Consider the following 18222-nt stretch of genomic DNA (forward strand, 5'->3'; position numbering starts at 1 on the left):
ATTCGGCAAACTTCCGTACGAAGGAAGAAAGAACAAAAAAAAATAGGAAGGAAATTTAAATTTACAGTTAAAACAAACCCGGAAAAAATTTCTAACAAATTCTCTTCCTTTTTTCTTTTTTTTTTTTTTTTCGTTCACACTCATCGTCATCATCATGTTGAATAATTTATTAACAAAAATGTCAAGTTTCATTAACATTTGATTTTTTTTGGGATTTTTTATATTTTTTGGTATTTATTTATCAAAAAAAAAATTAAATCAATCCTCGAGTAATATTGTAAAATCCAATAAAATTATAATAAAAATGTTTAGAAATTGGATATTGCAGGACCTGCCTCACGTGTTTCAACAGAAATCGTTACAGGTATTGATTGCATAACATTTTTCTTTCCTTTTATTTATTTATTTATTTATTTTTTTTATCTTCTTCTTCTATTTTACCACCCCCTCCGACAAACGAAATAAATAAAATAAAATAAAATGAAACGAAATGAATTAAATTGAATTGAATTGAATTGAATAGAAATGAAATGAAATGAAATGAAATGAAATGCAAAAAAGAACACAATAAAATGAATAAATAAATAAATAAAAAGAAACGAACGAATATGAGAAGAAGAAGATGAAAAAAAAAATAATAAAAATAAAAAAAAAAATAAAAAAAAAGAGAAATAAAAAATAAACCATTTCATTTTATATCGAATCTCTACGAGTGAGAACAAAATAATATTATTATTATTATTTTTATTATTATTATTTATTGACTTAACGTTATATATATATATATATATATATATTTTTTTATTATATTATTATTAACGTTATATTATTTTCTTTTTTTTTTTGCAAATTTAATTTTTAATATTAATTATAAATAATTTTTGATGAAAGATAAAAAAAATAATTTAATTTATTAAATTAAAATATAATTTATAATTACAAATTTAATTTAATAAATAAAAAAATTCTATTTATAATTACGAATCACAATTTAAATTAATAATTTGATATTTATATAATTATACAATTATAAATTTATTTAATATTATAAATTAATTTTAATATTAACATTAATTATTATTATTATTATTATTATTATTATTATTATTATATTATATTTATAATTATATAATTTATTAAATTAATTTTAATTTTAATATTAATATTAATATATCATATATATTTATTATATATTTATTAATATTAAATACTATATATTTAATGTTATAATAATTAATATTAATATTGTTAATTTTGTTTATTTTTCATATTTACACACATACACACAAAAACACACATGTACATGCACAGAAGACTGTCAAGAATTTTCATACGTCTACGACGAAAAATCGTAAATTTTGGAACGTATTTGATATTTCTCGTAAAAATGATGATAATAATAATAATAATTTCAAGGACATTGAAAATCTATCGAAATCAACAAAAAATAATGACCCCCCGCCATTGGTGTCAACTTCTGAATTAAACGATCAAACGAAAAATAATATGATTGAGGTTATGTCGAAACAAATTATCAATAATTCTAACAAAGTATATTCATCGAAATTTATCAACAAACAACATACATTGTTCGATGATGATGATAATAATATTTCTAATAATGCAAAATATAATAAATCAAAGACGTACAAAAATTTGAAAAATAATTTACAGTCGAAACATTTGGATTTTGTATCTGCCAACAAATCGTTTCATTTAAATATTGAAACTGGACAAATTATTAAGAAAAGTACGTTTTTTTTTACCAATTATTTATAACAAATATTATATTAATAATAATTAATTTATTTTGTTTCTATTTACAGTACCAAATAATAATAATAATAATAATAATAATTTATCAAGAAAATTACAAGGAACAAAATCAAAATCAAATGTATTACCAATTCAATCAAAAATAATCAAAATCAAATCATCGATTAAAATGAATGATGAAACATCGAATAATTCGATAATCAATAAAAATCAACATGAAACCAAAAACATGTCAAACATTTCATACAAAATACCATTTAAAATGAAATACAAAATTTCGAATAATGTATTTAATATAAAAAACAAACACAATCAAGAAACAACGTTGAAAAATGCAAAAGAAATTAAATCAAATCAATCACCATCAAATTCATTAAATTACATTCAAAATAATAACAATAATACAAATAATAATAATAATAATAATCAAAAATCATATTATATTTCAACATTATTAAATAATAATAATAATAATAATAATAATAATCAGGATAAAAATATTAATAATAATTCGCAACAATTTGATAAAACGTTGAGTGTTAAAAATTTAACTGATTATAACCTAAAAAAATTGGAAACAAATCTAGGAAGATCAAGTAAAATAAATAATAAAAGTAAACATCGAAATAATAGAACAAGAATTACAAATAGTTTACCATGTACATCGATTAAATTTGATAAAAGTCAAGATGATAATGATTATTATTCAACAAATCAAAGATGGCCGAACAGTTTAGATTTAACTACAGTAACAGGATGTTGTTGTCCTGTACGAAATTCTAATAGGAATGGTTCAACAACTAAAGGATCTACGCGTTTTTACCCACCAATTGTACAAACACGTGAAATTTCTTCATCGTTAGATCCAATCGTTAGATCGAATATCTTATCGTTTCATTCAAACATGTTTAAAAGAAGAAAATCAATTAGTTGTGTCAATTTATCTTCTAACAGAAGTACCACGAATTTCAACAATACTGATGTTTATTCGAGGATTATTCAATCGAAAAGAATTTTATTAGGATCTAATCATAAATTATCATCAGGTATTATTCAATTATATATTTTATTTCATTTTACTCGAGCACTCGAGGCTCTCCATTTTCGCTAACTCAGCAAACTCGAGACGATTTCAGGCCAAAATTAGGGAAACATTTTAACATGTACCTTAAAATCCATTTATAAACAAACAAATGTATATACAATTAATCAAATTAGAGAAATACTATACACTGTAATTAATTTTTCTATAATATTTCATAAAACAATACCAAAAGATGCACACCAGGTGTTTATCAAGACACGTATATCACAATAATATGTTACTTCCGGTCTACCTTCAGGTGTATTACGATCAGAATAAACCTTACAATCCCTTTTCAACCCTTTAAGTATTATCTTAAAAGAAATATTTTTTAATAAGCAGATAGAGTTAATAAAAGACTTGAAATTAGCCATTGGGCGCCGTATCGGCGCCTCTCGAGTTGTCATTTCAATCAGCCATTAGGCGCTGTATCGGCGCCGCTCGAGTACACAGGGTTAATAAATACAAAAAAATTCATAATTTATCAATAAATACAAACATATTAATAATTATTATAATGAGCACGGCATGGCTCAGTTGGTAGAACGCTCGACTCCCACGCGGAGTTCGCGGGTTCGAATCCCCGCTCTCCGACAACGAACGTGGGGACATGCCTGCTCTCGTTGTCGTGGCTTTGGGAATATCGCGGGCGTCAGAAATTTGATGTCCTTGGGACCCACCGCCCCCAACATTCGACGTGGTAGGCTCTCGGTGCGGACGGGGCTGCCCGCGGGCCCACCACAAATGATGGTGGTCCCCGTTTAAGGGGCCCGGGCACAATGTTCCCCAAGGACTTTTGAGCACCCACCCGAGATAACAAAACCACACGAAAAAAAAATTATTATTATAATTAATTGTAATGGTAATATTAATTATATTATTAATCTATCACTGACAGGTATCAAGAAAAACAATCAACGACAATCGTATTATTTCTATGGTTCTTGCAACAAATCGAAAAAAACAACCAACGATGATTCTTGTTGTAAAAAACGTAAATGTGAATGTGACGATGATACACAATTGATACCAGGTAAAGTGATTTGTGTCAATCCAAAAAGAAAAGATTGTTGTAAACCAAAACGTTGTTGTCGAAGAAAAAAGAAAAGTTGTTGTACGAAAAAACCACCACCACCACCACCTCCACAACCACAACGATCAACATCGTGTTGCAAGAGTAAACCAAAAAAGAAAAAAATTTGTAAACGTTATTGTTGTCCAGCATTAAGAACTGAGGATTGTGTAATTAAACAAGGAATTTGTCCAACAAAACGTCGATCAAAATGTGAACAAGATTTAAAAGTAGATGATGATAATAATGAAAAATTAATTAAAAAAGATCCGACATGTTTGCCAATAGAAAAACCAAAATCACAAATGTATGATGATGATGATTGCAATAATAATAATAATAGGTATGATGATGATGAGTGTTGCAATTCGAGTATAAAAAAATGTAACAACGATAAAAATGAAAAATACAACAATTGTTTCGATGATAACAACGAATCACATGACATGTGCAATAATAAATCGAAAAGAAACGATTGCAATAATACCAGACGAAATTCAAGAAGATCGAATAGTTTTAATAGAAGACGTTATCATTCACTAACAAAATCATTAACAAATCGTAAAACTAAATCATCAATTAATATACCAATATTTGACGTTAGTGTTGTATCCCTGAGACCATATCAAAATGATTCAGTTTTGAGATTTTACAGTAATCGTAGTTCATCTTGTAAGGATGATTATTGTCAGAAACAAATGAAGTCGTCAACTTCTTGTAAGAAACCAAGTGAACCACCTAAATGTTTGAATGACAAATCTAAAAAAGATATTTGTGACAAAACGAAAAAGGATTATCCTTGTGGTTTTCAACAAAGTCGTAGTAATGTATGTGAAAAATCACAAATTGATATTTGTCAATCAACTAAAGGTAAATTAAAATTAATATATCATTTTAAATAATGAGATTAATAATTAAAAATTATTTTATTATTTATTTATTTATTAATTAATTATTTATTATTTAAATTAATATTAAAAAAATAAATTTTTTATTTGTTTTAAGGTAAGGATAAAGATGACGAAAGAATGGAAAGAGAATTAAGGGAAATGAGAGAATGTAAAGGAAAGAAAAAATCAATTTGTAATGACGTAACTACTGGTAAAAGTAAAATCATTGATCCTTGCAAGAAAAATAGTAAATACGATAAATTAGAATCAAATAAATCGACAATGTTAACGGATTTATTATTTTTAAATTAATACTATAATATTTGTATAACGATGAATCATCAATTTATCCCAAAAAACAATTTTTACTTCTATTTGTTTCAATTTTTTTTGTAATTAAATTTGATAACATTATATGAAAATTAATAAATAATATTTCTACAGAATTTTATTTGACTCTCGTATTCGTTAAAATTATTATAAAATAATAAATTGGCCCACTGAAAAATATACTTCTTCTAAATTATTATCACTTCCCCTTCCTCCTCCTTATTGTTTATATCATTGAATCAACTAACAATTATTATATATAAAATGTTAAACAAAAAGATAATACTCTGATAATAGAATTCTGTACATCTCATATTGATTTATGTTGAAAATGCATCGTCATTCTTTAACAAAATCATTTTTTTTCTTTTTTATTATTTTTATTGTTTTTTTTTTTAATATAATAACATCGATTAGTTCTAACGTAATGATAATTTAACAATAATTATTTGATTAACATTTTTCAGTCGCAGACGCAACGTCATTATATGTCTCATAAAAAATGAAAGTCATTTATGACTCGACCTAATAATTGCACAAATTATAATTACATATTTTCTTACCTTATTTGAATTTCAATCCATTCAAGTCATCGATAATCATTGCAGGAACCTGTTAATTACATTTGATTTAATTACATTATAATAATGCATATTAAAATATTATTTAATAGTTTAGTATTAAATGAATTAAATGATGAGCGAAAATCGTCACGTATTACCTGTATTGCTTTCAAAACCAAAATGAGATACGTGGTACGTACGAGAGTCACCTCTCCCCACCAAATCACCTTGCTCGTTAGTATCGAAATGTTTTTCTCTATGTGACATAGTTAATAAATACATTTAACAATATATACATAAGTGATACTCGTAACGTTTGACTTTGACCTTCCCCTTCACCTTCTTCTCTCTCATTCTCTCACTTTCCCTTTCTCTCTCTCTCTTTCTATCTTTATCTTTATTTTTCTTTATATATTATATTCAATCGTATGAATTATTATTACAAGTAAAAGTAAAAAGTAAATACGTGTGTTATAAAATATGATCATATATTATACAATATCATCAAACTTTCATGTGAACTAATTTCTGCCTCTGAATATCTTTTAAACGCTTAATTTAATCGCCAAAACATAAGACACCATTTTTATAGAGCACTTAATTTCCTACAATAATTTCTATTGCGAATTTAATAATAATCATTTATTGTCGAGTTATATAAAATTCATAAAGAAACATGAAATTTGTCTAAAAATCATCAATCAAACTGAAATCTTCAATATCATACAAATGGTGAGGTTTACGAAAAAAATCGAAGATACCTTTTTTGTAAAGCATTAAATTTCCTACAAAATTTGGCTAGAACATTTGTCTGTACAATCAATAAATAATGAGATATGAATTTTATTCTATTGGACTGTGTGAGAAAAAAAAAAGTAAAAAACTGCGATGCGGAGAGGATCTTCCTATTAAAAAATGAAGAGCTCATATTTGGTGAGAATTTTTTTTTAAGGTGTCTATCAACCCATTTTTCCGTGGCACTTGTAAAAAAAAAATAATTGATTTTTTTTGACCCACCCTAATATATATATATATTAAAACATATTTAACATATCCTACTATTATTATATTGGTAGTTAAATAAATTATATTTTACATGATGTATGTACGTTTAAAAAAAATATATATACCAATACAAATGATTTGTAATATAATTATTAATAATAAATATTTAATATATAATTGTCAATAATAATAATTGCCATATTTTAGAAAAATGATATGAAAAATCTATTACAATCATAAAAAGAAAAATAAAGCATATGACAGATTTACGTTTAACGTTCGTGTATTGTAATTTCAATGGTGTTTTATTCTTTTATTCTCCATTATCGTTTTAATCCTTAATAAAATATTTGTATTTGTTCAATTCATTCCTATCGATAACGTTGTTGCATTATTCACGTTCATTCTTAAAACAACAAATTGTTTATCACATACAAATAATATTATCAGAAATATAATTCCATTATAAAAAGTGTATGATAAATTTAAATATTTCCAATCAATGGGATTTTCATTCGAATTTTTTATTCAATAGAATAAGAATTCAATCCATTATCGTTCTAATCGTTAATAAAACATTTGTTTTGTATTTGTCCAATTGATTATTATCGATGACGTTGTTGCATTATTTCTGTTCATTCTTGAAATTGTTTGTCCCGTTGTTTTATGGTAATCTCGTAAAACCCCATTTTTACCACCTCCCATGAGTCTTCGACGATCGATATTTCCCCGTTTCTCCGAGCTTTGTTCAAATAACGCCATATCTATCGAAACCTTTTCATCACTCGTTTAAAACAACACATATTTTCGATAACCTATCAAAAAACAAAAAAATTTCTTATATTAGAAACAAACAAACAAATAAAAAATACAAAGAAAATCACACACACACACAAATATTATAAAGATGATTTCCAAATAAACAATAAAAAATCGAATGAATTATTTAAAAAAAAAATCAGAATAGAATATGACCAGAGTAGTAGTAGTAGTAGTAGTAGTAGTATTAATAATAATAGTAATAGTAGTAGTAGTATAGCACGTTCTCGCGGTAATCCGATCTTGCCCATCAATAATAATCGTCGCGAGAGAGAGAGAGAGAGAGAGAGAGAGAGAGAGAGGCACTTACGTCACACACTAACCAAACCAAACCAAACCAAACCAAAACCATCTAACCAAAGTAAGCAACCAACCAACTTAGCCAAGCAACACACAACCCAGCAACCCTGTGAAGCTTCTTACGACATACATACGTGCACACATAAGGAACAGAAAGAGAAAGAGAAAGAGAAAGAGAGAGAGAAAGAGAAAGATAAAGAAAAAAAAAATAAACCATAGACAGTAATAAACGTGTACAAGGTATTACACACACACACACACACACATACAGTTACAATATATTGCAACCTCAGTAATCTAAAATCGAAACGCACAACGTCCCACATTAGTACTCATTTTATCCTCTCGTAAGAATTTTTCCAGCATCGTGTTACCTTCAAAAATGCGGTAAGCCACCAATAGTTGTATTAGTAATAGTAATAGTAAATAGTATAGTGGTGGTAGTTGTGTGAGCTCCTCTGGCACAACGGGTTTCCAATGTATCTCGTTGCAACTCGCGCGCGAAAGGATATAGAAAAAGACTTAAAAAAAAAAAAAAAAAAAATAAGAATAAAAAAATGGTAGATATATACGACGAAAAGAGGACGAAGAGAGAGAGAGAGAGAGAGAGAAAGAAGAAGAAGAAGAAAGAAAGAAAAAAAAAATGTAAGCACATACTACGTGGTCTTACCGAACGAGCGGTTACGAGATGTCTTTGTATAAAACGAAGCACGTTGCTTGTATATAGAACACATAAAGGTGACGCGTGAACGTTGAAGGGAAGGTAAAAGAGACAAAAAAAATAGCAGGGAGAAGGAGTAGGAGAAGGTTTGATAAAGAGAGAGAGAGAGAGAGAGAGAGAGAAGGATTGGGGTGGGGTTGTTGTAAGCACCATGGACATCCAATTACGGTTTATTCAATCCTCTCTGCGGGGGCACACCATGGCCCCTCTACCAAATTCACGCTCTTACATATCCTTGTATGTTCTATTCTACTATACCTGGCGCCTATATATCTCTCTCTCTCTCTCTCTCTCTCTCATCATTACGAATATGAAATAGGGACGAAAATTGTAAAGAGAAAGAGAGAGAGAGAGAGAAAATGAATGAATAAATGCAATGCGAGGGGGTTGTAGGAAAAGAAGTAGAAGTAGAGGAAAAAATAATGGATAGAAAGAGAAAGGGAGAGTAGAGGTATGATGATGCAAAAGGGGGTTGTAAAAAGAGAGAGAGAGAGAGAGAGAGAGAGAGTGACAGTTTAGAAACGATGGTAGAAATGTAAAAAGAGAGAAGGAGTGGAGGGGGGGGTTGTGAAAAGAGAAACAGACAAATAGAAAAAGAGTGAGTGAGTGAGTGAGTGAGTGTGAGAGAGAGAGCGAAAGTAAAACGTCTTTACTGAGTAAGAGAGAAGGGATAACAAGAGAAAGAGAGAGAGAGAAAGAGAAAGAGAAGGTAGTGTTCGCCCTGCCACTTACAGGGAACGTGATACGAGCTTTTCGTTAGATGCTCTCTTGCGTTTTCGCATTGTTACGCGATCCGCAGTGGAACCACCGCGTACCAAGCTTTTGCTCTTGCTCATGCTCATGCTCATGCTCACAATCAGTCCCTCTTTCTCTCTCTATCTCTTTTTCTCTCTTTATGTACTTCTGTCCTTGTCTCTCTTTTCTTTTCCCAACTGAACGTATAGACCACTTCCATCCTCCTCTTCTTCTTCTTCTTCTTCTTCCTCCTATTACCTCGGGTAGGTCTCCTTCTACCTAACCAATACATCCCCTCCCCAACCCCCTCCCTCCCCCCCCACTCTCCATCGATTCATGTCTATTTCCTTCTTTTCTCAATGATGAGAAGAGGATGAGGATGAAAATGGGTCCCAATGTCGCAACAATAGGAATATCGATGTTCCGAGTATGAAGCTTTGTTGTGGTTATTCGTTTCTTTCCTGCTTTCCATCTCAGGTTTTTTCTTTTTTTCTCTTGATTTCTTTTAGATTATTTTATTGTTATCTGTCGTTCTTTTTTCTTTTTTTTTATTTACATTTTTTTTTTTGGGTATTTTTTTCCATTCAGTTGAGTAAATCCAATCAATCAACCGTTTTTTCTGTTTTACAAGGATTTTGTTTTTCTAATATTTTTCTTAGTTTTGTTATACGTTTTTGTTTATATAATGGTTGGATGTGTGTAATGTAAGTTTGTTGTAAGGAGAAATTGATAAAATGTAACTGTAACGATGTAACGATCTTCAAAGATGTTTTTTCATTTTGTTGTTGTTGTTGCTTTCATTGGTTTTTTTTTTTCTTTCTTTTTAGGTTAGAATATATCATATAACGTTGAACTTTTGTAAAAGATTTGTTGTTAATCTTTAATTATACTTCTATTTTTTTTTCATTATTGTTTAATCTATTATAATATTAAAATAAGAATTAATTAATTACAAGATAAAGTTATATATATATATATATATATATATATATATATATATATATATTTATATATTTATTAAGTTATTATAGAAATGATAAATGTATATGGTGTAAAGTATGATAGATCTATGATAGATTAATGATAAACGATTTGAAATTTCACGTCAATCGAATTTCTAAACAACATTATTATTATCCTTACCATTAAACTGGATAATTTGTGTCATAGATAAGATCGAACGGTAGAATATGGTGGGAATGGTTGTAACGTTCGGAAAGAAAAAAAAAGAAAAAGAAAAAGAAAAAATAGTAAAATAGAATTGATCGTTGTATAACATCGAAAATACGATGTCAACGACTAGATATTTTGTAGTAGTAAAACCACTATTGTCCTGTATTTCTAAAGATGAATGTCTTGTTCACCACGGGTGGTTTCCAATGGTGTTGACTACTACCCTACACGAATCTCTCAAATATAATATATATATATATATGTCAATTTCTTATGGCGTGATTCAAATCACTAAATTCCTATCCCCCATTTTTATAAAATTGACTTAAGAAATTCAAAAAAAAAAAAAAATAAAATAGATTTAGAATTTTTGTCGTTATTTAAAGTTAGTTGATGTACTTTAACACTTTTCATTGAAATGAGAATAACAAAATGAATGAGGAAAATGTTGAAATAACGATCGATATACTTTACTCGTGGGAAATTTTTTTTCTTTTTTGAAAATATATATTTACCAAAGTCATCCCATATCAATCATAAAAATATATTCCGCGTAACAAATGACATCCCCTTTTTTCCTTTTACAGGACATTTTACAGGAAATTTTACAGGACACGTTTGTCACTTCTTCTTTTTTTCTTCTTTTTTTTAGTCAGTATCCTTCAGCAAAAGAACAAATGTGCTGCTAGCCACTCATTATTTTAGGATACTACAGATTTGTTTTTCTTAAGGAATTCCGTTGATCTTTTATATTAGTTGGTTTATTTTTAACACGCTAAAACAGATCTTATTTTCTTTCGTTTATTTTCTTGTCTAATAACAATGATCATTGTTTTTTTCTTCTTTTTTTTTTGTAGAATATTTGCAATATATTAAACAATGCTTATTACAGAGGTTATGTTTAAAATTACAATATGTACTAATTTTTAAATGATCTCTAATTGATTTTCAATTGAATTATTAAAACAAGAAATAAAAGTTAGAATTTTAATACTAAATTTAAACAATGAATATTTAAATAATAATTATAATATTGTTATTGCAAAACAAAGATAATAAAACTTATACAGTATATCAAATAATTTCTAAGTGAACTTTAATTGTTTGAATAAATGTATCAACAAGAATTCTTCTCGTTTAACTGAATAAAACAAAATGGAAGATTGTATCCTTTTGAAAGTAGACACACACACACACACACACACACATAAGCTTATCATCGTTAAATTAGTATATAATAAGGATGAGCATAATGGTTAAAAAACAAAAGTAACAAGATTTGAAATAAGAATTAAGAAAAAGTATGAACAGGTGAGGTTAGGTTAGGTGAGAAGGGTGGTGGTGGTGGTGGGATAATAGGGGAACACGTGTAGAAAGACTGTAACAGACATTAACTGCTCTTACGGCTTATCTACGAGGAAAAATTGATTTACGGTATCCCAGTCGAGGAGGTTACGAGCGTAGCGACGGTGTATAACTGGCATGGTTAGAAGCTACTTACTACAAAACTTGGATAGAGTTTCACGGACAAGTATGTTTTTGCTTTACTTAAATTCTATACTCTTGGTATATAGAATGTCCTGTCCTGGCGTCTCTCTCTCTCTCTCTCTCTCTCTCTCTCTCTCTCTCGTTTAACGGGGCAAAGAGAAATCGACGTAGTTGTGTTGTTGCGTTGGGTGTTCTAAACAAAAAACAAAACAAAAAACAAAACAAAAAAAAAATACAACCAATACAAATTTAAAATAAATGAATAATCTTATCTCTATAAAATTGCCCTGTCACAGTGTTTGTTATTCTTATTCTCCAAAACCACTTGACCGATTTACATGAAATTTTTTATGTATATTCGATAGATATGAGAATAGTTTTTCGTATATTTCTTATACCCCTGAGTGATAAGGGTGATCTACCAGATTTATTATTCCTTTAAAAGGATATTAACCGTTTGAGTGCCACGGAGCGATTTTGCGCTTCTCCTCTGTCTCTCGAACAGTGCCAGCGCTCTAGGCTGCGAAACCGATAATCGCGACACGCTCGGTTTTTGTCGATGCGCGACTTTAGCGCAATAGCGCTCCTTGGCATTCTTGAAGAGGGAATAAGACAAGCGCTATCGCGCCGCTGGGCACTTTTGGACGGGAAAACAGCAAAGACACGTGGCACTCAAACGGTTAACTGTTTGACTCCCAGGGGGTTTTGAAAAAACACTGTCGAGGAATCCCAAACAGCGCAACTGCGCTTTTTTTAAAGGAGTAAGAGAAGACCCAAGCAGCACGATAGCGCTACTTGTATGCATTTGTTTTATATATATGAGCGCACCGTCAGTTGTCTACAATGCTCGAAATGTACTGGGTTTTTTTGAACATAAAATGTGAACAGCGCGATCGCGCTGCTTGGGACTCAAACGGTTAAGAAAAAAAGAGAAGAAAAGACTAATGTTATGTGTCTATATTCAGACAATGTAAAATTATATGATGTGAAGTAAGTGGTGATCTTATGTTACTGCTCATGCGCAGTTGGTTCGGTATTAAGAAGAAAGAGAAAATGAAGGCAAATGTTATGTGCGTAATTATGTGCAAAAATAAGGTTAATTTCACTAATGGCGAATATATTTTAATAAACGTTAATATACATTGTTTGATTTAATTTAAATAAATATCGTTTATATATGTCTTTTGATATGTTTTAATTGATCGTAAACGTACTTTTATTTGGGGATTGCGAAAATAGAAAATATATTTACACTTTATTTTGTTTGTTTGCGTTCAAATTGAAATAATAATAATAATAATAATAATAATAATAAAATATCCACGTAGGTAACTGGAAACTTTAAAAAAAAACGAAGAAATCCGACCAAAAAAAAAATGGATTCCAACGAAAAATGCAATTGTAAATCATTCGTTTGGAATCTATTTGATATGAAACACTGTATGATTGGTTGGATTTCTTCTTTTTTTTTTTTCAAATTAACCAATTACATTTAAGATTCGTTTAACGTTATGTAACGAGATACGAAATTATTTTGAATATTCTAACGAATAGCGAGTAATATTATTATATTATAGAATTGCTTCTTTTTTTTTGTTTTTTTTTTTTTTTTTTAGCTAATTCAACTCTTTCGACACACATCATTGTCCTTTTATCATGGACAAAGAAAATACATGAATACACGCATACACGTAACACAAACACATATAATCAGATCACATTACACAGTAGTAAGTTGCGATAAAGGATTCGTCGAAGAATCATTTCATCTAAAAAAAAATTTCTTTCAAACAACGATCACTTTTTTTATCATACTTCGAAATAAAGATTCGATAAGAGATTTTTATCGTTTCTCCATGTAATAATAATAATAATAATATTAAAGAATGAATAAATCGTTAAATCAAAAGCACACAATAGAATTTCAACAAAAAAAAAAATATCAGCGATAAGGTAAATCACAAATAAACATGGATACAAATTGCAGATACGCAATTCTTTTTCATTTTCTTATACGGATTTATTATAGAATAATTCTATGTCGTTATTTTATCATCGGTCCACATTGTATTTATTATTATTTTTTTTTCTTATCACGAAAAATAAAATATAATTTTACAAATATTCCTACATTATTATTATTATTATTATTATTATTATTATTATTATTAATGTCGTTATAATTGGGGAAGGTAAAAACAAAATTATAACTAGAGATACGTCTGATTTAAGGTAAACATGGCTAAAGTAACGTACATATATAAGAAAGAAAAAAAGAAGAATGGTTGGAGAGAGAGAGAAAGAGAGAGAGAGAGAGAAAGAGATGATAATAATTCGACCAACGGCGATGTCTCGTTGCGTTCGATCTGTTCTTTTACAAAGAGTGAAAGAGAAAAAGAAGGAAGATGAAAATAATGGATAAAAGGAGAGAAAGAACAAAAATATAAAAAGGATAGATAAAAAGAGATAGAGAGAGAGAGAGAGAGAGAGAGAGAAAAATACAGATAGAAAGAGAGATAGAGAGAACGTGAGAGAGAGAGAGAGAGATAAAACATTAGGTTATATACGATGGGAAGGAGGATTCGTAGAAGAAGGGGGGGGAAAGATCTAAAAAAGGAGAGATAGACAACTAGAAAGAGAGATAAAGAGAGTACTAAAAAGAGAGAGAGAGAGAGAAAATGAGATACGCAAGGGTCGTAGGAGTAAAGAGAAGTAGTTAACGAGGCTTATTTAGGAACGTGTTCGTCTCGACCAATGATAATACGGTATGGTGGTCGCGGTCATGCCTAGTATCCAATCCCAGTACAAAGAGGGTAGACGTCGCGGAGACCACGCCCCAGCCAATAGGAGGCCGCGCAGTAGTACGGTCGCTTTGGGAACGCGTTTAACCGAACAGTATCGTTCGGTGCGCGCGTAGAAGAACGTGTCAGAATTTGAACGCGGTTCTCGGATAAGAGAGAAAGAGGGATCATCCATCGATTGTGCACGCGCGACGCCCTCTCTCCTCCCTTATTTATATCTCTTTTCTTTTTTTCTTTTATATATTTTAAAATATATATATATATTATATATATATGATTATATTCGTGATAAATTAATTAACGTTCCGACAAGTATATAGTACGTATTATTCATTAATACACGCGTCGTTCGTCCGTTTGTTTTTTTTTTTTATATATATATGAAACAAAAAGAGAAAATAATTTATATGCACATCCGTGAGAAGTTAGTTATTTATCTATTGTTTTACATTTGATGAAAATCGAATGAAATTATTTCTGTTGTATCTCGAAGAGAAGTCGTCGTCGTCGTCGTCGTCAATCAAGAGTGAAGATTTTCGAAGAAAATAATAATATTGTGAATTGTTGGTTTGTCTTGAAGAAAATTAGTGTAGTTTTGTAATATAAGAAGAGAAAGAAGAGAATAGAAAGAGAAAGAGAGATTAGAAGAGAGCAATGGAAGAGAGAAACTGTGGCTGTCTTTAAAACGTTTTCTAATAATAGGATGCGCGCGAGTGTACTAAAGCTCCTATAAATATACCCACCACCGCCCGTGGAAATTCGAGCCCGTGGACTTGGCGGTGCAACCTGCCGTACTAAGGATATTAAAAATTTAAAAAGAAAAATAAATAAAAAAGAAAACAAGAGAAAAAAGAAGAAGTAGAAAACATGAAATAATAAATGAATAGAAAAGAAAATATGAATTATTAACATGTCATTATTGAAGTAAGTAAGCGACGGACGCGACAACGGGTGGTTGGTTGGTTATGGTTGTCACATCTCGTGTGTTGTGTTGGTACTTTGAAGTTATATCTTTTAGTGTCATATCATTAATGAATATATTATCGAATGATAGATATAATAGGATCATTGGAAAGAAATATGCGTTATTGGTATTGTTCGTAATAAATGTGTTATAAAAAGGTGTTTTTATAAATAATAATAATTAGAAGAAGAAGAAGAAGATATATAGTTGTGTGTAAGAACGGGAAAACACCATCAGAAACAGCAGTCAGTTACCGGTCGTTTTCTCTATCAGCGATGTTCTAAAAATACCACCAACACCAACACCACCACCACCATTATTCTCTTGTCTCTTACGTTTACGAAAAGTTTCCGCGTTCCGTGTTCCATTCATTCATGGTAATGAAAATTGACTTTTCATGATTGGTTAAAAAACAAAGAAGAAAAAGAAACAAACCCCACTTAGCAAAGTGTTAACACCAACAATCGAAGATCATCACATTACATCGTGTCATTTTTGACGTTTGTCTTTTCTTTTGTTTTCTTTTATTTATTTATGTGTCATCTTTCCATCGTCGTGCGTATAATAAACAAATAAAAATTTAACAAACAAACGTATATATACGTTTAATTATTACATTCAATTGAAAATAAAAATCAAACGACGAAATGATAATAATCAATCGATACGTCAAACGTATTGTCATTCGCGAAAATTCGCGAAGTTTGCTACGAATGAATAATATGCCGCGAACTTCAAATCGTTGTGCAGAAAAGCCGCGAAAATGTCGTTCAATTGAACTATGGAAAAGTGTTTAAGAAGAAGAAGAAAAAAAAGAAGATAAAAGAGATAATAATTCTCGTATTATTAAATAAATCGAGAGATATTAAAAGTGATTTTTTATAAACACTGCATGTCAGTGTAATAAAATAAAAAAGAAGAAAATACAAATAAAAAGAGAAAAACAAGAAGAAAAAGAAGAAAACAGGAAATAGTGTGTGTAAATAATAATAATAATAATTAATAATAATAAAAAATAAGAAATCAAAGTGAAAGAAGAATGACGCGATGATGGCCTACGGAGGAAGCGGTGGTAGCGGTGGTGGAGGTGCGATGGGACCCTCAGCTGGTGGCGGAGGTGGAGGTGGAGGCGGTGCTGGTACGGACGTTTTAGGGTCTACCAGCAGCGATTATAGTCCTCAAAGCACGCCGACGCCACTCTCGGCTTCGCATTCGTCCACTGGTGTCGAGGCTGTTGTTGCTGCTACGAGCTATGGTACTGGTACCACCGGGACTACCAGCAATTACAGTCCCCAGGACAGTCCCGCAAGCTCGGCGGGCGGTGCTACCAATGGACAACTTCCGACTTTTGGTTTCACCCAGGAACAAGTTGCTTGTGTTTGCGAGGTGAGTCTATTTTTTCTTTTTTTTTTTAATAAATAATAATAATAGTAAAAATAATTAACATCGGTTAGTCATTTTTTATTATATATATATATACAGTTTATTGTTTTAAGTATTGTCCATTAGTTTTTATTTTGTTTCATAATATTCTAATATATGACACACATACACACACTATGTTTGTAATTTCGATATTAAATTGTAAAAATTGTTATTAGTTTTATTAGATATAAGTTATATAATGAAATTTCAATATTAATGGTGGTGTACTACGTTGCTCAGTTATTTCAGTTAGTAACTGTTTTAGTATTTAAATAACGTGTCATTTTGTTTTTATTATATAAAAATTACTTTTTTAAACATTGATTGATATAACATGTCTCATTTAAAATACATGTGGTTTATGAATGTAGATAAAAAGTTTGTTTCGAATTATCTTTCACATTCTCGGTATATCTATCTATATAAATTAAATATCTTTATAGTCAGATAGAAATATATGTTTAAACGTATATGGACATCATATATCACAAAATTGTCAAGTATTCTTGGCAATCATTGTTATCATTGTGAAATCATTGGAACGTTGATTGAATTTGTTTCGCACTTAACGTTAGAAATCATTCCGACGAGGGGGAAGGGAGTGAGGGGTGAGGGGTGAGGGGTAGGGGGAGGGGTTGGAGAGGGTGATAGTTATCTATGCGTGTGTTTAGATTGTAGAATAATTTATCTATTTTTTTTTAATACTAATCCCATATTACTATAGTCCAGTCGTCCAATAAACGATGTAAGACAATTTTGATTAGATTTACATTTGAAAATAAAATTCACTTATTATATCTTGCAATATGAATATTGTTGTTGTTCTATTAAAACAAACGACAACAATATATCAGTATTTTTTTTTGTTTTTTTTTTTTTTTTTTTTATTAAAATAAATAAAATAATACTATAAAGTGTTGAATTTTTTTTTGGAAACATTTCTGTAATAATAATATTATTTGTGTTTTATTAGAAATACCAGGTAGAATTATTATACGGTCAGTATACACAATTAGTAAAATAATATTTTACAACTGTATTCAGTTTTATATATTGAAAAAAAAAAAAAAAAAAAA

At 29.5% G+C, this 18222-nt stretch overlaps 2 protein-coding genes and 1 long non-coding RNA gene across 4 annotated transcripts in view; 2 read left to right on the forward strand and 1 right to left on the reverse strand.

Moving 5' to 3' along the window:
* The first annotated feature begins 304 nt into the window (after window positions 1–304).
* Window positions 305–5134, forward strand: LOC149032124 (uncharacterized). Its single transcript, XM_089173988.1, has 4 exons — window positions 305–364; window positions 1315–1589; window positions 3652–4802; window positions 4938–5134. The coding sequence occupies exons 1-4, from the start codon at window positions 305–307 to the stop codon at window positions 5132–5134; spliced, it is 1683 nt and encodes a 560-aa protein (XP_089030114.1).
* A 2094-nt stretch (window positions 5135–7228) lies between these two features.
* LOC107067369 (uncharacterized) lies at window positions 7229–12875 on the reverse strand. Its single transcript, XR_001475847.2, has 3 exons — window positions 12411–12875; window positions 11873–12149; window positions 7229–7535 (listed from the first exon to the last, which is right to left on the reverse strand). It is a non-coding gene; the product is annotated as an uncharacterized LOC107067369 (long non-coding RNA).
* Window positions 12876–14833: 1958 nt separating this feature from the next.
* Window positions 14834–18222, forward strand: part of so (SIX homeobox 1 protein sine oculis) — a 45517-nt gene continuing 42128 nt past the window's right edge. The window contains exon 1 of one of the 2 annotated variants that reach the window (XM_015322763.2): window positions 14834–17107. In XM_015322763.2, the coding sequence (XP_015178249.1) occupies window positions 16769–17107 (339 nt within the window). In that variant the 5' untranslated portion in view covers window positions 14834–16768. The remainder of the gene's footprint in view (window positions 17108–18222) is intronic. The other variant, XM_015322762.2, reaches the window with a different exon arrangement.

Source organism: Polistes dominula, unplaced genomic scaffold, assembly GCF_049000335.1.
Source record: "Polistes dominula isolate Pdom_NZ unplaced genomic scaffold, Pdom_raw_medaka contig_75, whole genome shotgun sequence".
Lineage (NCBI taxonomy): Eukaryota > Metazoa > Arthropoda > Insecta > Hymenoptera > Vespidae > Polistes > Polistes dominula.

What these genes read in the sequence shown, in the direction of transcription:
- LOC149032124 (XM_089173988.1), top strand. Translation starts at nt 305, where the DNA reads ATGTTTAGAAATTGGATATTGCAGGACCTGCCTCACGTGTTTCAACAG. An exon ending in TTCAACAGAAATCGTTACAG is followed by an intron (nt 365 to 1,314) that starts GTATTGATTGCA and finishes CATGCACAGAAG; the next exon opens with ACTGTCAAGAATTTTCATAC. An exon ending in TATTTGTCAATCAACTAAAG is followed by an intron (nt 4,803 to 4,937) that starts GTAAATTAAAAT and finishes ATTTGTTTTAAG; the next exon opens with GTAAGGATAAAGATGACGAA.